The sequence below is a fragment of the Oreochromis aureus genome, linkage group 3 (genome assembly GCF_013358895.1).
Source record: "Oreochromis aureus strain Israel breed Guangdong linkage group 3, ZZ_aureus, whole genome shotgun sequence".
Classification (NCBI taxonomy): domain Eukaryota; kingdom Metazoa; phylum Chordata; class Actinopteri; order Cichliformes; family Cichlidae; genus Oreochromis; species Oreochromis aureus.
Genome location: NC_052944.1, coordinates 80,967,862 through 80,992,321, shown reverse-complemented (window position 1 = coordinate 80,992,321; position 24,460 = coordinate 80,967,862). Strand labels below are relative to the sequence as shown.

Sequence of the window (24,460 nt, the reverse complement as noted above, 5' to 3'; positions counted from 1 at the left end):
ATGTATGAACACAACAGTCTCCTCAAGGAATTTAATATCATAACAATAATAGAAAGAAAACCCCAACAATCAGTGACCCCCTTTGAGAGAGCGATTTGGCAACAACAACTTAGTTACTGAATGACTATATATATAATAATGACTGAAACCAGCCCACTGAAGGAACAATGGAGGTCAGTTCCCTCATCATAATCAGTCATTATGCAAATGTACTGTTTACAAGATTGGGAAAACCTGCAGTCAGCTGAGACTGAAGAAGTCACTTCAATGGGTGACGAAACATTTCTCCCACTGAAAACGTTACGTACAGATGAACAGAATCAACCTTTGGAGGGTCCCTAATAATAATTGTACTTTGACCTTTAACCTCTCTGCTCTCTGTTGTTTCCTCTTTCAGACAAAATCATCCCAGCTGAGCCTGGACAGGACGTCACTCTGACATCTCAAGCTCCAAACAACAACATCACAGCTGTAAAGTGGAGCAGGGCTGACCTGGGAGATAAAAATGTGCTTTTGTACCGAGATGGGAAGTTTGAAACAGACAACCAGCATCCATCTTTTAAGAACCGGGTGGATCTGCAGGACAGACAGATGAAGGCTGGAGACGTGTCTTTGATTCTGAAGAATGTGACGACAGCTGATACTGGAACATACGAGTGTCGTGTGGCTCAAAAATCAGAAGAAAGGATGAAGCTCAGGAGTCGTCGCAGCCTGATAGTTGCAGGTGAATGTTTTGTTTTTGTTCATTTGTTTGATTTCATATAAATGGTGAATGTTAAAAGTTTAACATAAATTAAATCTCAAAATTAAAAGGAATTAAATATTTAAAGTAAATTATTGGTCATATTTATACTTTCATCCCTTTATACCAGGGGTAGGCAACCTTTCTGATGGCGAGTGCCATTTAAAATTTCCTCAGAGGTCAGTGTGCCATATGATTGCATTAGCAATAAATTTAATAACGCTCTATATTAACAGTTACACACTATATAGAACCACTTTATAGATTTATATTTGTTCGCAGATGTTGGCAGCTATCAGCGAATAGTTATCAGCTATTTCGAAACAAAAAAAAGACACTTTTTATCAATAACAAGAACTCCATGACGGCAAATGAACTGTACAACAGAAAATACAAATGCTATTTATGTTCTCCTCACAACAATGATAAGAAAAAAAAACTGGGCCAATATGATATGTTTGTTAATACAGGGATACACATGTTAATGTGATCTCTGGTCTCCCACTCAGAGACACAGGTCTCCGAGCGGCTAAGCGAGGACACTCTTCATGTGAGAGAAAATCTGCTCACACAGATATGTAGACCCACGTACTGTCAATAAGGCCTCTGCAATGTTCTGAAGACAGTTAAACTTGTCAGGTAGTGATGTCCAGCAGGTGAAAATGCAGCTCCATGAACACGCACAGCTGTGGATTCCAGCTGCTTCGATGTTGCATTAACTTGATCAGAAAATAAAACATTGGTCCATACACCTGAAAGTCCCAAAAACGCATTGGGAATTCTGTCTCGAGTCTACGGATGTATCCGTGTATCTCCGTGGTGCTGATGCTGTGCTAAGCGGAAAGCTCCTGAAGCTTTTGAAGTGTCGGAATGTGGAAAGCTAACAACGTCCCCCCTCAAACAAGAGAGATCAATGATCAGCCGATCAGCTGATCATTGATCAGTTTCATGATTGAAGTAGCAACAGGAGGGGGAGAGAATGAGAGAAGAAGAGGCAGCTGTGCAGCGTAACGACAGATAAACTCCAGCTTTGTGTCTTTTTCCATTGTAGCTGAAGTCCGGGACAAACTGTGTTCCTTTTAAGCTCAATACGAAACGCGTAATATTTTCTCTGAATACGAGATGATTCCGTCTTTTTACGGGACGGTTAGCAACTCTACTAACCTTATGAATAAAATAAAGTTCGCTACAACAATGCTGATGAAAACTCCGTCATGCTAGCTAGCACGCAATACGAGTTATTGTAACTGACTGTAAAAAGTCAGCACAACGAAAATAAACTCCACCTAAACTTGGTTTATATCTGACCCAGATAGACTGCAGGTCATAACTTCTTACCTGAAGTTCAGTTCACCTGACACTCGGACCGGTGCTGCCTCGGGTCTCTCCTCCTGCCTCCCCTTTCCCTCATCCACCTGCTGGCCTCATCCACTTGCTAATGTTACTGAATCAGTGGAAGCTCCGCCATAGCCACCACCAAACAACTGAGTTATTTTTACACACCGGCCAGAATCTGGCCAATCCACCACCTTTCATTGTTTATACCGCTAAAAAAAAAAAAAAAAAAAAAAAAAAATCATCGGCCCACCAAGCGTGCCATCAGTTAACCCAGGGGTCGGCAACCCTGGGCACACGTGCCACAGCTGGCACGTGTGCCCAGGGTTGCCGATTTCGCTTTATATTAACAAACTGGTTAAAAGGCTAGTTTGGAGCAGCACTGGGAATAAGACGATGACCCATTGACAGTCTTTGATAACACTTTAACCTCTCTGCTCTGTCTTGTTTCCTCTTTCAGAGCCAAAAACTCTCCCAGCTGAGTCTGGACAGAACGTCACTCTGACATCTCGAGCTCCAAACAAGAACATCTACACTTTAGAGTGGAGTAGAGCTGACCTGGGAGGTAAAAATGTCCTTTTCTACCAGAAACATCACTTTGATCCAGCCAACCAGCATCCATCTTTTAAGAACCGAGTGGATCTGAAGGACAGACAGATGAAGGATGGAGACGTGTCTTTGATTCTGAAGGATGTGACGATTAATGACACTGGAAGATACGAGTGTCATGTCTTCATGACTGAAACACGCTCATGGGAGGTCACCAGCTTCATCAACCTAAGAGTTGTTGATCCACCAGGTGAGTGAGTAGAGTTGAGTGAGTGTGTGATCAGAGGTGAAGCTGCTTCCTGGTTGTTGATGTTTGTTTGTTGTATGGATGAGCTGGTGGATGTCAGAGGTAGACAGATGTTTGTCCAGCTGTTGTCTTTGTGGCTGGTAGTCTAGAGTTGTAGAGCAGCATTGTTTGGGTAAGGTTAGAGCAGAAACAAAGACATTTATGAATCAGTCTCTTCTTCTCTTGCTCTCTAACTCGTCTGTAAACATGTGGGGAAACTCAGTGGCTCCACTGTGAGAGTCACCTCAGTCACTAAGCAGCATATCAAAGATATTACATTCATATGAATTAATTACATGCTGTGTGGTTAAATGTTTGTGCATGTTGGAGGTATTTCCCCTCTTTGTTGTGATCAGTGTTGTTACTCAAATAAAGTAGTTATTACACAGAACACTTTAATGCAGTATGTTACTTAGTTACTCCCAGGAGAAAGTAATTAGTTACACTACTCATTACTTTCAGATTTCTCTCTAAAATCACCTGAAACACATTTTCTCATAGTTACCATTTAACGATATAAACGTATGAGTTACAGCCCAACACACCAACACAAATCCCTGAGCTAATGCATAAAATCTTTCTCTTAGTATTTATGTATGAACACAAAGCCGACAGCTCAAAGCAGAGATGAAAACCAGCACAAAGAGACTTTAAAGCGATCGCCAGGGGCGATTTTTGCCCATTTTTGGGGGTGCCTCTATTCATTTTGGGGGTGCTTCAGCATTTTAACAACAAAAGTATAGATAACCCCTCCCCCCTCCCAAAATGGTTTGTTCCAGCTCACCTCTCCCCTGCTCTGGCTCTAGTATCCTCGCTGCTGGAGGGATGGTAGCTGAGACGCAGCGGAGCGGAGGTATAAGTGCCTGGCGTAAAACAGGACATATTAGCTGCATTTAACCTTCAGTTACTCTTTATATAGTTGGTAGGAGTCAGACCATGTTCTGAAATGTATACAGCCTTTTTAAAATCTAAAACTTAAAATTGTTCGTAGCCTACTTTTGTTACCACTGTCCTGTTGAAATGGATACTAACTAGCTAGCTGACTGGATGCCCATTAACCTTATAACTCCTGTTGTCTGTGTGTGTGTGTGTGTGTGTGTGTGTGTGTGTGTGTGTGTGTGTGTGTGTGTGTGTACAGACAGACAGCCAGGTTCATAATGGATATTAGGAAGTTGATGTGTTTTGTTTTTTTGTTTTTTTAAAAAGGAGCCACATTCAGGTAAAAGTGTAAAATCAAATGATCTGTCAATCAAGAATAATGTTGGATCAGTGTTTCAATATTTATATCTTTTATTAGATGCACATGTGGTTTGGTTATTTTCCTTTTGGTTGAAAGTACACTGAGAGAGAACCTTTCGTTAGTGATGTTAATAATATTTTTTTTTCATATTAATGTAACTTTTCATCTAATTGAATACAATCTATTTGTGTATGATTGTCAGTGCAAAGAGGGAGAGAGGAAAGAGGGGAACATGAGGAGAAAGTACAAGGTCAGGAAGAACCAGGTAAGAAAACAGACAGGGAACAGTGACAGGCAAAACAGAAACTGTTAAACTGACAAAGAGAAAAAACCTGATTTTACTCATACAGTCTGGAAGTTGTGTTCTCCCTATATTAAAGCTGCTATACAGAAGCTGCAAAACAAACTGGGTTGAAACATTTTTGACCCTCTTTAACAACATTCCAACATAACATTATCATTGATTGGGGAGATGAAAATTAATGATATATTTTTATGTGGTTCAGCCACAACTCTGCTAAAACCTCAGCCAGTAATAGGTAGGCCAACTTTTGGACTGTCCAGTTGTCTGTATGACTGCTGCAGTACGTACATCACATTTGCACACTATCAGAAAGTGCCAAACGGTGCCCTGGTGGAGTGAGGAGCTGTAAAGAGAAGCAGAGCGCTCTGTTTATATTCTAAAAGTGTTGTAAGCTTGTTTCAAAGATTCTGTACTGCAGCTTTAAATGTTTTCCAAAAGCAGACATACACTTATCAGTGTTTCTCAAACTTTTTACAGTGTGAGAAAATGTCAAGCTCTCCTAAGTACAACGATGAAAGCATGAAACTCATAAATCTTAGAACACAAAATTAGTCTTATTGAATTAGTAAAATTAGTGTCTGCAGTAAAAAAAAATTCATACATTGTATACATTCTACCACAGGCAAAGTTGCCTCCATTTTTATAATTTTTTTTATTAATATTTTGTAATAATTTTTTGTGCTTTGGGATCATTTTTTATGTATCTGTATTATATTATACATTCACATTAAAAGTGAATCTCTGTCCATAAATTGCACTAAGTTTACTTTTTGCTCACTATGAGCATCATTCATTATTCTCCCCCAGTAATTAAGGTTAGGATATGTATTTTTTTTATTCCAATCCATTCTTCTTTTGCAGCATTTAAATAACCTTTATCAGATTTGATGGTTTTGTTACAGACTTTTCAAAAGTCGTTTTGTTTTTCTTTCACAAATATGGGGATTAAATTTGTGTTAAAATGTACAAAACACTGATGTCATGTTTTGTGACGAGGACCCAGGCACAGAGAGACTTGATGAATTTAAGAATCTTATAATTTTATAAAGAAATTTGCAGACTTGCACAGAGATGGTAAAATTTTGATGACTGATAACGGAGACGAAGACAACAGACGATGAGGACAGGGAGGAACAGGGGTTTAAATGCACCAAGGAGACAGTCAGAGGGAACTGGAGACATTTAAGGATGCAGGGACTGACAGAGACGGGGAAGAAGTCTTATCGTGATGTGTAACGTTTATCTTGCCTGACTGGGCAGCTGTCTAGGTGCTTAGCACCCCCAAAGCTCTGATCCTAGAATCGCCCCTGGTCAGAACATGGTATGAAATGTTTAGGTATAAACTAGCGAGCTAACTTCCTGTTAACTTCTAACTCTGTTAAATTTAATAAATTCTGTTTTCATGGATGCCTGGATGTTAAACTTAATTGTTACACCCGATAAAGCAGCAACGCTGATGATTTAATTAAAGATGAAAGACTTTAGACCGTTTTTAACTCTTAGTGTTCGTTTGACTTTGGGACCTGAACTGGACGGGGTTTTGGACCCAGATTACTCCGCGAAGCTCCTCACTACGGCAGCCGTAATGCTCTGACAGTCCATCAAGCAGTGCGGCTTACCAAAGTTGTACTAAAACATTTTTTAACAGATTTCTGCACGCCAAAATCGGTTCGAGGCCAGTAAGCACAACCAGAATTCAAGGCACACTCTCTATTTTTGAGAAAATTAAAGGATTTTAAGTCAAAATCAAATCAAATCACCTTTATTGTCACATCACATGTGCAGGTACACTGGTACAGTACATGCGAGTGAAATTCTTGTGTGCAAGCTTCACAAGCAACAGAGTTGTGCAAAATACAATAACGTGCAACAAGCAAAATATAAAAATGGTTAATCTAAAAAGTAATAAATATATGTACCATATATAAAGGTATATACATTACTGAATGTGTGTACTAAATATGTTTTTCACGTGTGTGTGTGTGTGTGTGTGTGAGTGTGTATATACATGTTTTACAAATGAAATAGAGTAAACAATAAAATAAGATATATAAAATATAAATATACAGAGGTAGGTATGTGCAAAACAGTGGCATTAATGTACAGTATGGAGTGCATAATGTTGAAGTTCCAGTAGTGAGGGTGAGGTGTCTATGACGTGTTCAGCAGTCTGATGGCCTGGTGGAAAAAGCTGTCTCTCAGTCTGCTGGTACGGGACCGGATGCTGCAGAACCTCCTTCCTGATGGAAGTAGTCTGAAGAGTTTATGGCTGGGGTGACTGGAGTCCTTGATGATCCTCCCGCTTTCCTCAGGCACCGCTTCCTGTAGATGTCTTGGAGGAGGGAAGCTCACCTCCAATTATCCGTTCAGCACACCGCACTACTCTCTGGAGAGCTTTGCGGTTGTAAGCGGTGGTGTTGCCATACCAGGTGGTGATGCATCCAGTGAGGATGCTCTCAATGGCACAGCGATAGTGTGCCTTATAGTGTGGAAAATACCTTATCGCGATATGAATTTTAGGCCATATCGCCCAGCCCTACTCACAACCTCACACTTCATCTGATCAGGTTTAGACTCAGGTTCTCTGTTAGTCACTGAGTTTACAGACTCACACATTTATAATAATGTAACATCAGCAGTAATAATAACACACAAACGTCTGCAGTAACTGTGTCAGTCTGCTCCACTTTGCTGTTTGTCTCTCCAGGTCAGATGAAGCTGTTAGAAACCAGAAGTTCAGAAGAATTATTTTCATATTGATTCAGTTTGTGTGTGTGTGTGAAGGCATCATCAGGGTAGATGGAGTCTGTGTGGGCTCAATGTCTCTCACTGTAATCTAGAGCTGGGCGACGAAATGATAAAGATAATTATTGCAAAATAACTTTTCCTCTGTAGAAACATGAAACATACTCAATAGAAAGTCTGATCAGCTTTAAACTCAGATTCTCTGTTATTCACTGGAAGTACAGACTTTTATTATGGAAGATTGCAAGAATTTAATAAATAGAAGTAATAATTAAATAATAATTAGCTCCTTATTTATTGTAGGTACAGGTACAGTATGTACTCCTTAATTCCTTTAAGTAGGTCTACTCCGAATTTTAACCTCTCTGCTCTGTGTTGTTTCCTCTTTCAGGTCAGAAAAACATCACAGCTTTGTCTGGACAGGACGTCACTCTGACATGTCGAGCTCAAAAAAAGATCACTGTTTTAAAGTGGAGCAGAGCTGATCTCGGGTCAGAATATGTGCTTCAGTACCATGATAATCAGTCTGTTCCAGATGACCAGCATCCATCTTTTAAGAACCGGGTGGATCTGCAGGACAGAGAGATGAAGGATGGAGACGTGTCTTTGATTCTGAAGGATGTGACGACTAATGACACTGGAACATACGAGTGTGGTGTCTTCATGGAAGAAACACGCTCATGGGAGGTCATCAGCATCATCTACCTGACTGTTGTTGATCCTCCAGGTGAGTGAGTAGAGTTGAGTGTGTGTGTGATCAGGGGCCCGTTCTTCGTACCTCGCTTACTACATCCAAGATCAAATCATCGTGCTAACCTTGAGCTCGCTAATCCGGTTCTCCGAACACACCTGTTGTTGACGATTAGTACAGCTGGATGAAGTAATGCGAGATCACTGGGTGGCTTAAAAGGTGCTACGCATCGATAGTAGAAACATTGATCGGCAACCCTGTGATTGGTCGGCGAAGATGTCGAAGGAGCGCGCACAGTATTTCACGGCAGCAGAGCAAGAACTCTTGATTGAGGGATATCAGGAGTTTCAGAGTTTAATGAAAACGCAAGGGAACACTGCAAAGGCTGCAACAGCAAGGAGAGAGGGCTGGCAGAAAGTTGCTGACAAATTAAACTCGTAAATAATTTATTATATCATATTCCATTATATCCTCTTTCACATTAGAGCCACAACAGGACCCACTAGAACATGGGAACAAGTAAAAGTGAAATATAAGAATATTCTACAGAATGGTAATATTTATCAGAGGTGAAGCTGCTTCCTGGTTGTTGATGTTTGTTTGTTTTATGATTTAGAGCAGCATTGTTTGGGTAAGGTTAGAGCAGAAACAAAGACATTTATGAATCAGTCTCTTTTTCTCTTGCTCTCTAACTCGTCTGTAAACATGTGTTAGATTTGTATTGTTGGATTGTCATATATGCTTAGAGTTGTATAATCAATGTCATGTTGGTAGAGGGTTGATCCTTAATAGTCTGCAAAGGCATTGTGTGCATTCCAGAGTGTTCTGGCATTCACACCCACATCCTGGAAGCATGGGAGAGGGCATACCTTCTCTTATTGTTTTATGGTAACGTATCTATGTCTGTTTTAGTCTAAGTGCCTTTTGTTTAGATGAACTGCTGGACTTCCAGACCAGCAGGTTTAGGGAAGTCATTTATGGGGTCACACACACACACACACACACACACACACACACACACACACACACACACGCGTATACTTGCACACACACAGACAGTACTCTTTGTTCACATGTATACCTATACTCTGTCTGTGCTTCCTGTTTTATTTTGACAGTCTCTCGTCCTGTGTTCAGTGTGTTCAGTTTTGCTTCCTCCTGTCTCATTGTGTCTGATTACTTCCAGCTGTGTTCCCTCCTGTTTCCCATCCTCTCGTTATCCTCTGTCTATGTAAGTCCTCTGTCTTCCTCTGCTTGTTGTTGTGTCGTCCATGTTGCTGTGTTGTCCTGTGTGCCTTGTGTCCCTCACGCCTCCTAGGTTTGGGTCCTACTCCTGCTGCCACACAGCCAGCCTCGACAGTCGAGGACAAAAACATAAATAAAATTCTGTATCAAGTCTTGTAATCATTTGGAGTGACAGCTCGGTGGTGTGGTGGTCAGCACTGTTGCCTCAGAGCAAGACGTCTAGTCTCAGTCTGGCTGAGCACTTAGTTTGTGAGTCAAAAGTGGCCTTGCTTTACAAGCCTACATTACTAAAATACATAACACAATATAATCAGAAAAGAAGCACTAAGAATTATTATTATTGTTTATTCCTTAGTCCTGAGTTTGAATCCTTTCTATGTAGAGTTTGGATGTTCTCCCTGTGTTTGTGTCTGTTCTCTCAGGATACTTTGGCTTCCTCCCACAGTCCAAACACATTTAACTGATGATTCTAAATTAGTGTGCTCTGTGTTAGCCCTGTGATAGACTGGTGACCTGTCCAGGGTGTATCCTGCCTCTTGCCCTGGGACAGGCTTCAGCCAAAAAATAATTCTTTAAATGAACTTAAACTAATCATGGAAAGGATTTCTACGTCAATAAACGTCTTTCTGTCAGCATTAAGTACTTTAGTTGGACTAATGTAATTTGTGTGGGTTGGATCAACTCAGTTAATTAAGTTGATTCATCATTAATTAATTAAGTTGGTCCAAACCAAGTACAATAAGTTGGAATAACAGAATTACATAATGTTAAAACAAAACAATTAAATCATGTGGAAATCCTTTTTATGACTTTTGTATTCAAATAGTTATTTTTTGAGTGTAGGAGGCTGAGGGGTAACAATGGTGCCCACCAGTTTTATTTTAATCAATGATCCAAGAAAATCTACCAGGGTGGAAACTTTCACACTTTATTCACATGTTTTATCTTTTTATTTACTTTTTCTCCTGCAGTAGAGGAAATGGATTCTATTCTGTTAGTTACTCGTCATTTACCTCCATCCACAGCTGACACTTTGTTTCTCTCCTGCAGGTCCATCAGGAGGAATTATTGGACTGATCGTTGTTGTTCTTCTTTTTCTTGTCGGTGTTGTTTTTTTGATCTACAGAAAACATAAAGTGTCTCGATATTCATACAAGGTTCCTACTGAGAATAATGAGGCTCCTCAGTCTCCACAGCAGGACTGTGTCAGAGGACAGACAGAAGTGAACTATCCTGAGCCTCCAGCAGACGGACATTAAACATCCACAATTAGATTTTTCTGATTATCATCATGTTTATGGACATAAAGTGGGAGTGGATTCCCACAGATTTTGCGTGTCAGTGTTGGTGTGGGAGTTTCACCTGTGATACAGAGGAGCTTGTTTCTATGGAGCCAGCTGCAAGGAGAAGGGTCTCCCCTGGATGCCAACACTGAGCTGAGCTCTCCCAGTAAAATATTACAAATAACATAAAATGTGTCGGTGCTGTAATATTCAACTTGTTTGTTTTTTCATTCCAAGGTGAACTGTTTGTTGTGTGTCAAGCAACTGCTGTACAACAACACCTCATTTGTGGGTTTCTCTTCAGTGTTTCTTTCTCAGTCCTTACATGATGTTCACGTCCAATTTGAGATAAGAACAAGATAAACTTTATTCTTCAGCCTGAAATACAAAAATACACAAAAATGAAACTATAAGAATTTTATATTGTTGTACTGCTGCTACATTTTTGTACACTGATGCTGAGTTTTAGCACCAGTGTGTTCAAATCAGTGTGTTTTTCTAGGACAGTGGTGACAGAGGTCAAAGGGGACTGTGTGTGTTCCCACCACATTTGTCCACGTTACCACGGAGACAGAAAACTGCAGGTCTTTGAAGGATCATGAAGGAATCTCCAAACAGGATTAGGAATAATCATATATGGTACACATAAGGAACAGGGCTCATGCAGAGGTCATAGGGGGCCTTGACCCAGGAACAAGATCTGTAACAGGAAGTAGAGCGGGTTAGCACTGTCCTTTCACAGCAAGGAGGTTCCTGGTTCAAATCCCAGCATGTACTCCTTATGCCTGTGTGGGTGCCCTGAGTGTAATCGACGTCCTCCACAGTCCACAGACATCCATGTGAGGTAAAGGGTGATTAAACTGTCTGTGTGTGTTTAGTAGATAAAGTGCTGTATGAAAGTCTAGTTACGAGTGGTCAGCAGGACTAGAACAGCAGCAGTGGTTATATAACACAGCCAGCAGCAGGATACAATACTAAATGGGCCGTGCATCACAGTTTAATGTGTGACTGGTTGGCTGAGCTGTTTGGTTCAGCTCAGTTTAAGATTTTTACAATAACATGTTTCTGGGTGCAATAATTACAGAATAAGGAACATTGATGGTGACTAACTTCTTCTGTTGTGCGCTTTAGTTATAATGTTGGATCCAGTCCTTTTGGGTGGGTTGTTCCTGTCCTCTGTAGCGGTTTACTGCTTTTTCCAAAGCTTTTATTTCAGAGCCTCCACCCACACAGAGTTTAGTATCACAGTGTAGGAAGTGACTCTGCAGAAAGAATTTCATACTCTGACCTCCAAACACTTCCAACAATCTGACTCTGTGCTTTGGAATTTAGGTCACAGTTGAAACTTGGTATTATAATTTCAAACCACGCCTCCACAAATCAAACACTCTTCCTCTTCACTTTTCTTCTCAGCATATCTGTTTACAGTTAGAGACAAACAGACAAAACAGTGCAGAAAACAACCATTTACAGCTAAATGCTGCCTCCTCTTTAGTGCAGTACAGAGAATTCATGTGTTTACAGCACACGGCAGCTTTGTTCCTTATTTTGATTCATATGTGTGAAATAAATAAAACAGTTTTTGGTTTGTGACTGATGGATGAGACGGACTGTGTTTGTGTTCTGTGGAGATCATGTAAGAACTGAACCTGTTAAACACTTAAATCCATTTTATATTTCTGACTGTTTTGTTTTGTTTAATCAGCCTTGTGCTCTGTTATACAATGATTTGGGATGCTTAGATAAATTACTATCTTAAGCATTTTGACCTGTATATCCCATTTGTGTTGAACTATATATAAAGGTTAAGTTTATATTTGCGTCATACATTTAACTACTGATGCATCAACACCTGTTCAGCAGTTGTTTTGCAATCTAACAATTTGTGCAAATAGACATCTATAACAGTTTTATGTTTCATTTCAACAGCTTTATAGATTAAATGATTTGTAGAATCAGGTTAGCAGCAATTATTTATGAACTACGGCTCATTTTGACAACACAAAGTGTCCCAAGTTGTAGAAATTTCTAATTAGCAAGATTTAAGTTTTATTTTTGGTCATGCAAACTGTCTTAAAGTCAAAAATGTCAAGCAAGAGTAATTATCTCTTACTGTAAAGCTGACATAACAGGCGTTACTTCTAACTTTATGAACTCAACTCGGCCATAAACCTGTCAAAGGTGACTGTAATGAAGATCTATAATAAGGTCTGGGAAGAATGACCAGAAAGTTATGCAACACAAGCATCAAGAATCAATATCCTAAACTTTCTGCTTTTCTCTTAGTTTCTTCTCTGTCTCTCTCTCTTACTTTGTCGTTATGTTCATTTTCAGCTGGTTCATGTGTTCCCACTTCCCTCATTAGCCTCTTTTGTGTATTCAGTCTGTGTTTTCTCATTCAGCCTTTGTCAGGTCGTCTGTTGTTTTCCATGCCATGCTCCTAGGTTTCCATGTTCCATGTTTAGGTTATTTATGCCCAAGATTATCTGTGTCCATGTTAGGCTCTTTCATATTGTGCTTTAGTTCACCAGTTTAGGTTTCAGTTTCGCCCAAACCCTTTTTGTTTGTAGTTTTTTGCCAGACCTCAATAAATGGCTCACTTTTTAAATTATATATTACAATTCTGTTATTATTATTATTAATATGATCTTAATTAATATTAAGTTTTGTTTCATGTTCATTCGTGTCTGCATTTTGGGTTCACTCCTCACTCCATACAGTCTGCCTCAGCCAGACTGTGACACGAGTATGTGTCAGCATGACCTTGTGAAAACTGCTTAGCTTTGCTTAACAATGTTTCACTATGTTATCTGCTGTTGGGGAGTAGAAGGACGAAACCCCCAAGATGACCGGTGCCAGGAGCTTCCAGGGGAAAGAGAGTGGGAGTTGCTCTCTGCCCAGTAGCTTGAACACAGCTCTTTCCCTGTTACAGACTTTCTTTATAAAATTCCACCGCAGCAAAAATTTCTGGCACAACTTCACCTGCTTCCAAGGTGCATGAAAGAATTCACAAAGCAGGAGCTCCAGCAACACTTGAGGGAAGGTGAACAACTTTAATACTTGACCAACGCGTTTCGGCTTGTGGTCTTCATCAGGGTCATAGTAAAACATTCTAAAAAATTGCTTAAATACAAGACAGGAAACAGAAAAAAATGTAAAATTAACCAGTCAAAACTTCATAGATAGGTCAGCTGACATATAATAGGTAGGTATTGGTTAATTGGCTATATCACGCCCAAGTAAATAATTTTTTTTCTATTTCCTGTAATTCAAATTTTGCTCTTTTTTTTTTTATTACTTGTAACTACAAATCTGTGATTACAACCTCTCAAATCAGTGAAGTGCTCAAACGCCCTCTGATGTAATAAATTCACTTTGTGTGCTTCGACATTTGTAACACTTCTTGAGGAATGTGTTGCAAAACTCACACTTGTAGCTGAAGGAGGGTAGGGGGGTAATGTGGGTTTGGGGGTGGAGGGAACAACTGGAGTTTGACCAATCAGAATGCAAAGATCAAGACCGAAATCAAGACTGTCCTTTGCCCACCATGCTAGATACACAGCCACAGAGCACAGACTCATGTTAGTGTGAAGCTGATGAGCTTCTCACTGCAGTGTGTTCTGGTTTGATTAATAATCGTCTTCATGCTGTGAGAACATGTTTGCTTTGAGCTCTGTGCTGAAGACTGTCAGTGTGCCTCTCAGAAACTCCACAGTTCTTTGTGGTCACTCTGAGTTTCACAGCAGAGGTGTTAGGATGGGAAAAAGGAAAGAAACGATACTGCAGTTTATAAAAAGGCAACAATTTATATCTTCAAAAGGTCACATAAAACAAAATAATAAAGTGTATTGATATCACAGTACTGTTGCAGTTGTACCTGCAATAATTTTCATGTGTTCAGGCTGATTCAGCTGTGATCTACTCAGCAGTGAGAGCTGAACACGTTAGTTATGGACAAACAACCATCAGAACAAGGAGGCCCAGGTACAGCTGCTCTTTATCTGTGACTGTGGACAGAGACAAGCTAGCTGCTCACCCTGTTTACAGACATCATGCTAAGCTAAGCTAACCACATCTAAAACCACTAAAACCATTTCAAACTGCACAGAGCAGGAGGACAGGAAGAGACTGTGATTGCAGCCATTTCCCAACTCTCTGTGAATGGTACTCATGGCCATTGATCAGTGGGTTTTGGTCAGTGATTGTTGATCAATGGTCATGAGAATTTTCATAATTATGATTAAGGAACTGACCTCACAGCCCATTGTTCCTTCAGTGGGCTGGTTTCAGTCATTATGCAAATGTACTGTTTATAAGGTTTGGGGAAACCTGCAGTCAGCTGAGACTGAAGAAGTCACTTGGATGAGTGACGAAACGTTTCTCCCACAAAACGCTACGTCCAGATGAACAGAATCAACTTTTGGAGATTTTTATGTTGTTTTATCCCTGAATTAGACTCTGATCACCCAGAACTACTTACTGGAAGTCACTTCATTGACTTGATGTCTGTTGCCTTTGTTCCCACAGCAGTTTCTCTGCAGGATTAATAAACTTTTAGTCTCAGATGTTTCCTCCTGTGTTTCTGTGGGTTTCAAAAATGCGTCTGATGGAGAATTTGACTTGTTCTAATTTGGTTGTGGCTAACTGACACACACCTCTCTTTGCTGAAGAAAACAAAGAATAAAGACTAAACCACAACCTCAAGCTAAAAACAGGCCGAGCATCATTCAGTGTGTTTAAATCGCACAGAGAAGCTTCAGTGCAGGATGTTTGTTTTTGAGACTGAAGACTTTTAGCTCTTTGTTTCCTCAGTCAGCTCAAAACCAACCAGCAGCCACTGACATGGTGAACATTTCAGTTTTATTAATTGTTTAATTTTTATTTAAAAATAAAAACAATTCTGCGGTAGTTAAAATGGATATTTGCTCATTTTTTTTAGTTTTATATGATTAATTTTATCTATTATTAAACTGTTTTTAAATGATATATTTTGTTATCTGTCAGGAAAAATAAAACCATATAACGACTTTGTGTACAGGGAATAAACTGTTTCTTTCCTTCTTTTGTTTTTATTTAAATAAAAAGGAAATGTTGCAGTTGTGTTTTATTAAATTACATAAACAAGGAGGTAAACGTGGGGCAAGGACAGGTGAGCAGTGTTCTTTAACAGTTGCTGAAAGTCACTTCATTGACTTCTACCATGTCTGCCCATGTAGATGATTTGACATTAGTTTATTCACAGTCATGAAGGGAAAATGTCTTCTGTTCTTTGGTGGACTCTTTAAACACACATTTTACTGAACACTGTGGCTAAAAGTATAAAATACAGAAATTGTTGTTAAAGGCAGCTTTGTGTTTTTAGGGCTCTGAATGTTGTAATTTTTACAGTAAAGAAAAAAAAACACGTAAAACCTGCTCAGAACAAAGTCTGGATTTTGGTCTTCCATGTAAGTCCAAGACACTCAGACGCAGGTCAGACTTCAGTGTATCTGAAATGAGGTAATCAAGGTGTTTAGAGAGTCAGTCAGCTCTTATTATAGCTGCAGATACTTCAGGGTCACTGCAGGAAGGTAGAAATCTGGAAGTAAAGTGTCAAATGAGATCAGATTCTTTCAAAATAAAACAAGAAGTAATCAAATAGAGACAAGATGCAAACCCAGGCAGGGAGGCACATAAACATTAAGGGACCAAAGACTCACCAGAGAGAGAAGAAAATAATAGATTGAAAATGAAACTAGAAACATTGAGAATAACAAATGAGTCCAAAGTGTGCGGAGGACTGATGTTCCAACAGTGTTCAGGCTGAGAATTATTACCTGCAATGCTCCAGTTTGACCTCATGATGGCAGTGCTGTCTCACTGTTATCATGGCTACACTCAGACTACAGGAGAGAACAAGAAACTCTACTAAAACTGATGTTTTATGATGTGTTTGTGACATGCTGATGTCAGCCTTGATGACATCATCAGGTTTTATAGATCATGTGCTGATGTCAGCAGTGTTACTATGTAAATCTAGTGCAGTATATAAATCTTTGTGTCAGTGTGAAGTCATATAATGTGTCACTGAAAAAATAATATTTTAAAAAGCTCAAACACAGAAAGTGTTCATGACCTCCAATGACTAATATATTACTTTAAAGTTTGGAGATGGAAATTAAAGCTTTGTCCTCATTCACGTGACCCTGACCTTTGACCTTTGTATTTATTACTCCATATGTTTTCTTTACATTATTATTCAAGCTACAACTTTGAGCTTTGGCCCTAACATCAAAGGTCAAAAGCTTAGCTGAGCTAGGCTACACTGCTAACACACAGGCAGACAACATGAAAGTGTTTGTTGTCATGGCAGCAGCAGCCATCAGTGACACAGCACACAAAAGCAACACAACAGCAGGTTCAAACACTCAAAGAGCTGCATTACATTTGAATGTGTGACTGGCTGCTGAGCTGTTTGATGTCATGTGTCAGAGTTCAGCTTCACATGTTTGAAATAATAACACATTTCTGGGAGCAATAATGACAGAATAAGGAACAGGACAGACGATGACGACCTTCTTCTGTTGGACATGTGCACATCAGTTATATGCATTGATGCAGGGCTGCTTCACAAGTACACACACACACACACACACACACACACACACACACACACCCCAATCAGTGCAAGAGCACAACTACAGAAACTAGTTATGATCTATGTAGAAAAGTATAATGCAGATTAAGTACATGATATATGACACAGTGATGCTATCAAACAACAACACAAAGAGTCCAGATGAGCAAACAGTCACTGCTCAGTGTGACCAGGATCGTCTGAGCTCCGTCCTGAACCTGAACAGCTGTTCACCAGAATCCTGCTGATTGCTGCTCAAAGCTGCTTTCAGAGAAAGTGAAGCTGTGATCAGTGTCAGTGTGTTACTTTATTACAAAACACTAAAATGTTACTTTGTGTCTCTGAGGGTTTCTGTCACATGTGAGTGTGTTCTCACAGCAGATCATTGAGTCGGCCTCAGATCTTCTTGAATCTGTAAAAACTGGAATCACAGGCTGTAGAATCACAGAGCAGCTGACTGGTGTCCTCTAAAAGTTTCACCTACAACATTCAGTCAAAGAGGAAAAACTCTGATCTGTGCTGACATCACTTCCTGGTTCAGACTGAAGGAGAGGATGAGGAGTTCACGCTAACACTTAAACACTGAGATGGTGTCACATGTTCATATGGTGCACACAGCAGTGGGACAGCACTTTGTAACATGTGATGGGACTTTGATAAAGATGAAACGTTTTTCTTATTATTGTGACTTTGAGACATTGATGTCACATGTTTTACTCTCTCCACACTCAAAGAGCTTGAGAGTGTCTGATTGAAACATCTTCAGGCTCTGACCTCAGAGGAGGGACCAGAAGGAAACTGTCAGATCATCAGTCTGATCATTATTGTCTAAACTTCATTAAGCAAACCTGAACAAATATGAGAACATGTTCTGCTTTCCTCTGACCTTTTACTTTGTGTGTTCCTCTCATCTTTGGTTGTTCAGAGTTTTTGGAGACTTTTTCTAAACCTTGTTGTTGTAGACAAGAACTGACTTTAGACAAAACCTTCAAAATAAATAAAGGTAAATAAATGGCTGATAATTTGTTCCACACAAACCACATAGACATCTGTCAACAATCCTCAAAGTCTGTGATCTGATCAAGCAGACGTTACATGAGCCATAACGGCTGATTTCAAACATGAACACAGTGCAGAGCTGGAGCAAAGGTGGAATTCACAAGACGTCATCTATAGATCTAATTTCTGTTCAAGAAACTTTGACATGAATGAGGACGTTAGAATATGTGGTGGCGCGAATGACGGGTAACCAGGGACGGTAACTAAGATGTTGACAATGCCACCTGGGGGAGGGAGTTACACCCCAGGAAAGATTTCTCTAGCCAAAGTAAGTGTTACACTGGCTACCAAAGCCCACAGACTCGTTATTAACAGCAGAGGTGAGACAGATGAATTTTACAAATCAAAATTTATTAAGAAGAACTACTAAAAGCATAGAATTGCAAAATCAGAAAGGTACCTAAGGTAGCAGGGTTGAGACGGCAACATAGTTAATTAAAACACTTTATTAACAACCGATGATTAAAATGACCGGACTCCCTACCACGATGCTACCCTAAAACCATCACAGCATGATAAAAGAATAACTAAACAAAATAGTGGAGACAGGGAGGAGTGTCCAAGGGTGCCACCAATTACTCACCTGTGTAATTCCACTGCAGACCTCACCGTCACTCACACTGAACTCTATGGTGCAACCTACCTATGCCCGGTGTGTACACTCGCATGCATCGGGGAGGGGATTCCACCTCACGTGCCTAGCCCCTCAACAAGCAGCCGCACCTCCACTAAAGCAATAAAACAAAGCATAAAACGTTACACACATTAGTAAAAGAACGAAACGCTTGCTGATTAGGACCCACACCCGCTTTCACACCTTGGCTCATGTGATTAGGTAGAGGATCATCAGGGGGTCCTTTGTCCCCCATTGGGGGGGAAACTCCCACTAGGTTTAAATCTGGGACTCTCTACCACTGATCCTTAGAACTGAAGAAGCTTCTCGGATGAGAGATAAAACGTCTTCAAGCAACTCAAGAAGTCCAGACGCTTTTCTTTCCAAGCTCCTTAATCAGTCCTTTAAGCCTTTCACACATAGTGGTCACTGCAGTGGACAAAAATGTGATTGTTTGTCTTTTTTCAGTGTTTTATTTGTTCGTGAGTAAATCGGTTTGGCTGAAATTAAAGTTATTAGATTAGATTAGATAAAATAAAACTTTATTAATCCCCCGGGTGGGTTCCTCCTTGGTTTTCACACAGCTGAATAAACATCAAACAGAAAACTGATTAAACAGAAGTGTGAGACGGTTGAGAATTTACATCAGTGTCCTGTTATATTTTAGATAGCAAGGAGCAGACGGCCGAGTTTATTAAACTCCACCGAGACCGCGGCGATGCAGATCTAAAGGCTAGACCGTCCCGTTTCACAGCCTCGGTCTTTGAAGGACCCGGCCCACGTAGACCACGAAGGCCAGGTCCTCCGAAGGATGCGAAGGTTTTGGGACACAGCTTAAGACAAGAGAGCTTCAGCAGAGCAACAGGATGGAGAAGCCAGACGGATTTCAAGGCTCTGGAAGTGGAACTGGTGTCAGATATGAAGAAGCTGTAACCAGTAAGAAGACTTCTGACAAGTGAAAAGAGGGATTTCTGTGATGGTTGGTGCTACAGCATCTGTTTCAAGACTGTCGTACATGTATATAATAGATGAGGCTTGATTTTAATTTGTATTATTTTTGTAATTAAATTATTTGCTGCACTTACGTTTTGGTCTCCTTAGCAACCACCCCCTTTTATTTTTAGCTGGTCTCCACCTGTTGGAAAAGGACCTCCCTCTTCTTTCTCTTTCCCCTCATTACAATTACACTGGAGGCGTTTTCACATGGATATTCTTTCTGTCTTTCATAGAGCTGTTCACCTTCTTCTGAAATCCCTGCTTTAAACATTTTACAACAGGAGCAAAGTGGCAGAGACTTCCTGTCTGTTCCATGCTGAAACATCTCAGATGTCATATTTGGGGTAAATGTTGCTGGTTTATTGTACTTATGACAGATTATTAAAAACAAACAAAATGCTTTTGGCAGAGACTACAAGAAATGATTAAACAGAAGTGTGAGATCACAGAAATCCCTCTTTTCACTTGTTAGAGGCCTTCTTACTACATACATCTCTTCCATATCTGACACCAGTTCCATGGACACTTCCAATTATCATTATTTAAACACTGTTACATGAACTGTGTTTATTTTCCAGCTTCTTCGACCCTCGTTTATCCTCCTACACGTGTGTCCGAGCTGTCAGACAGTAAATGAAGGTGACACACGGAGGAGCAGGAGAAATGAAGCTGCTCCCGCTTCTCCGTTACTCCTCACAGACAGACAGAGGAGTGCCGTTATCTCTTCATCTCACTCTCCTTGCTCCTCTTCTTTAACTCTGCAGTGAACCTGTTGCAATATCACTTCCTCCTTCCTCTAGGAAATTAAATATGTGGAAATACAGGAAGTAAAATGGCCAAAGACACGTGAGGAAAATAAACTTTCAAAGTAAAACAGGAACTAGCTCGAGTCAGCAAACTATGAGCAGCTTGCTGGGTGAGAATTATCACATTCAGTGCTTCAGTTTGACCTCATGGTGGCAGTGCTGTCTCAAACTCCCCCAAACTCAAACCAGGGCTCTCTGTTTGTTAAGAGGAAACATCCTTGGATACTTCACAACAGTCTAAGAGTCAGAGCTGCAGATGCGGATGTGGAAACATGTGGATCACTCTGCTGGAACTTCCTGTGTGTGCTGTTTGTCTCTGTGGGTGGGTGGAAGCTCAGTGTTGATCATCCTGACACAGTTTATGTCTGAACATCTTCTTAGAGTTAGTTTCACCTGGAAACCTTCATGTAGGATTTTTACCTGTTTGACAAACACAAATGTGAGAGATTTAATCACAAAGGAAAATCTGCTGCTTGAAGGAAAAACAGTTGTGAATGAAATTCTGTTTGTTCACTGGTGACCAAAGATAACAGCTCAATATCTCAGATGTCAAAGGAAATAATCAACATATTAAAACTTAGATGAAAATCCTCTTTTACCTTAAAGGCTGTCGTCATTATTTCTACAGTGTCAGATTTGTTACAAAAACTCATACTAACAAAAAAATGCCACCTCCCCACAAATGGCTGTAAAAATACTCAAATTATTTAGTAATATTTTTTTTTCCTTTAAATGACTCAGTGTTTTCAAACCACTTCAGCCTGAAATATAAATATCCAGTATTAATTATAGATTCTGGATTTTAACCCTTTAAAGAAGAGAGACTCCAGCTGAGGTGGAGCAGAGGCTGCAAATGGACACACTGTGGTCTTTACATGTCAGCTTCACACATGGTGCTGCAGCTCTTCTTGTTCTGTCCATGCAAACGTCACACTGCCCTTACATTTGATGATGGGAGGGGTTTGCAGCGTCACTCTGCAAGTTCTAACTGATTCATTCTTTGGCCTGTAAACAATGCACAACATAAGCCTGCAGTTCCTCTGTTCCTCTCTAAACGTTTCCAGTGCAGGTTTGTCACACAGGAACCTGTGACTGCTGGGACGTAGCAGAGTGTTGCAGTCGTAGTGAGAGACCTAAATATGGAGATGGAGAAGTCCATCCTGTCACTGCTCCAATCATCTCCTGTCTCACCTTCAGATGAGTCAGAGTTGGACTCCAGCTGGTCTGTTTCCACCTCTGATCCTTCCTCAGAGGAGGACGAGGAGCCATCTTCACAGTCAGAGTGCACTCGGTCATTTCCACAGCCTCCTGTGTGCTGTAAGGGTTTCCATCTCCAAAATGACTGCTCATGCTTCTAACTATGCACACACACACACACACACACACACACACACACACACACACACACACACACACACACACACACACACACACACACACACACACACACACACACACACACACACAGACACACACAGACACACACACACACAGACACAGACACACACACACACAGACACAGACACACACACACACACACACACACACACACACACACACACACACACACACACACACACACACACACACACACACACACACACACACACACACACACACACACACACACACACACACACACACACACACACACACACACACACACACACACACACACACACACACACACACACACACACACACACACACACACAGACACACACACACACACACACACACACACACACACACACACACACACACACACACACACACACACACACACACACACACACACACACACACACACACACACACACACACACACACACACACACACACACACACACACACACACACACACACACACACACACACACACACACACACACACACACACACACACACACACACACACACACACACACACACACACACACACACACACACACACACACACACACACACACACACACACACACACACACACACACACACACACACACACACACACACACACACACACACACACACACACACACACACACACACACACACACACACACACACACACACACACACACACACACACACACACACACACACACACACACACACACACACACACACACACACACACACACACACACACACACACACACACACACACACACACACACACACACACACACACACACACACACACACACACACACACACACACACACACACACACACACACACACACACACACACACACACACACACACACACACACACACACACACACACACACACACACACACACACACACACACACACACACACACACACACACACACACACACACACACACACACACACACACACACACACACACACACACACACACACACACACACACACACACACACACACACACACACACACACACACACACACACACACACACACACACACACACACACACACACACACACACACACACACACACACACACACACACACACACACACACACACACACACACACACACACACACACACACACACACACACACACACACACACACACACACACACACACACACACACACACACACACACACACACACACACACACACACACACACACACACACACACACACACACACACACACACACACACACACACACACACACACACACACACACACACACACACACACACACACACACACACACACACACACACACACACACACACACACACACACACACACACACACACACACACACACACACACACACACACACACACACACACACACACACACACACACACACACACACACACACACACACACACACACACACACACACACACACACACACACACACACACACACACACACACACACACACACACACACACACACACACACACACACACACACACACACACACACACACACACACACACACACACACACACACACACACACACACACACACACACACACACACACACACACACACACACACACACACACACACACACACACACACACACACACACACACACACACACACACACACACACACACACACACACACACACACACACACACACACACACACACACACACACACACACACACACACACACACACACACACACACACACACACACACACACACACAGACACACATACACACACACACCATTATTCAACATCAGTAGTGGCTTACAGTTGATCTTCAGCTTTTGGCCTTAAGATAAAATGTGGTGGTTTTTGTGTAGCTTATAAATTTTAAGCCATTTTAATAATTATGATCATAACCCTATTCCTCATGGTGCAAACCCTCAGCTGTGCTGCTTTGTGAGCCTCATTTGTAGAAAATGTCTTGAAACTTCTCTGTTCACCATCTGGAGGCTGGGAGGAAGAGCTGGTCGTCCAGTCGGGGTCTTTGATTCTCTTCCTCTGTGGGTCTGGAGCGGACTTCTTGTCTCCAGCCCAGAGTAAAGGGGACCATCTCCTGGGTCTGGGGGCATTTTACCCCTCTGGGGGTGCTGGTGCCTGGTAGATTATGTTTGGGGAGTGTGAGTGTGTTTACAGTATTCAGTTCTGTTTGTCTCCATGTTGGGTGAGTGCTGAGTATTTGTATATGCGTGCATGAGGGAGGGAATGTGTGTTTGAGTCTGTGTGTGTCTGTTTGTCTATGTTTATGTGTCAGGTGGGGTCTCAGACTCCACCTGCCTTAGAACATTTCAGGCAGCCCCCACAGGTGTGTGGGCCTTTCTGTTCCCATCACACTCTGTGCCAGTGGCTCCTGCCGGTGCGTTGATGGTTATTATTATTATTATTCTTATGTATTATTATTACAGTCATCATTTCTTCTTTACTCTTAGTTATGCACATGTTGTTGCTGTTGTTTCTCTGCTGTGTTGAAGTTGATTCTCTGCATTT

General features: G+C 41.1%; 2 protein-coding genes across 6 annotated transcripts in view; one reads left to right on the top strand and one right to left on the bottom strand.

Annotated features, from left to right (window-relative positions):
* LOC120437698 (carcinoembryonic antigen-related cell adhesion molecule 1-like) overlaps positions 1–12,103 on the top strand; it is a 58,352-nt gene extending 46,249 nt beyond the window's left edge. For 4 of the 5 annotated variants that reach the window (XM_039608218.1, XM_039608216.1, XM_039608215.1 and 1 more), the window contains 5 exons: positions 398–724; positions 2,538–2,876; positions 4,355–4,417; positions 7,593–7,928; positions 10,188–12,103. In XM_039608218.1, coding sequence (XP_039464152.1) covers positions 398–724; positions 2,538–2,876; positions 4,355–4,417; positions 7,593–7,928; positions 10,188–10,396 — 1,274 coding nt within the window. In that variant the 3' untranslated portion in view covers positions 10,397–12,103. The remainder of the gene's footprint in view (positions 1–397; positions 725–2,537; positions 2,877–4,354; positions 4,418–7,592; positions 7,929–10,187) is intronic. The other variant, XM_039608217.1, reaches the window with a different exon arrangement.
* Positions 12,104–20,913: 8,810 nt separating this feature from the next.
* Positions 20,914–24,460, bottom strand: part of LOC120434398 — a 37,264-nt gene continuing 33,717 nt past the window's right edge. The window contains exons 7-8 of the mRNA XM_039602471.1: positions 21,702–21,825; positions 20,914–20,930 (exon numbers count right to left, since the gene is read on the bottom strand). Coding sequence (XP_039458405.1) covers positions 20,914–20,930; positions 21,702–21,825 — 141 coding nt within the window. The remainder of the gene's footprint in view (positions 20,931–21,701; positions 21,826–24,460) is intronic.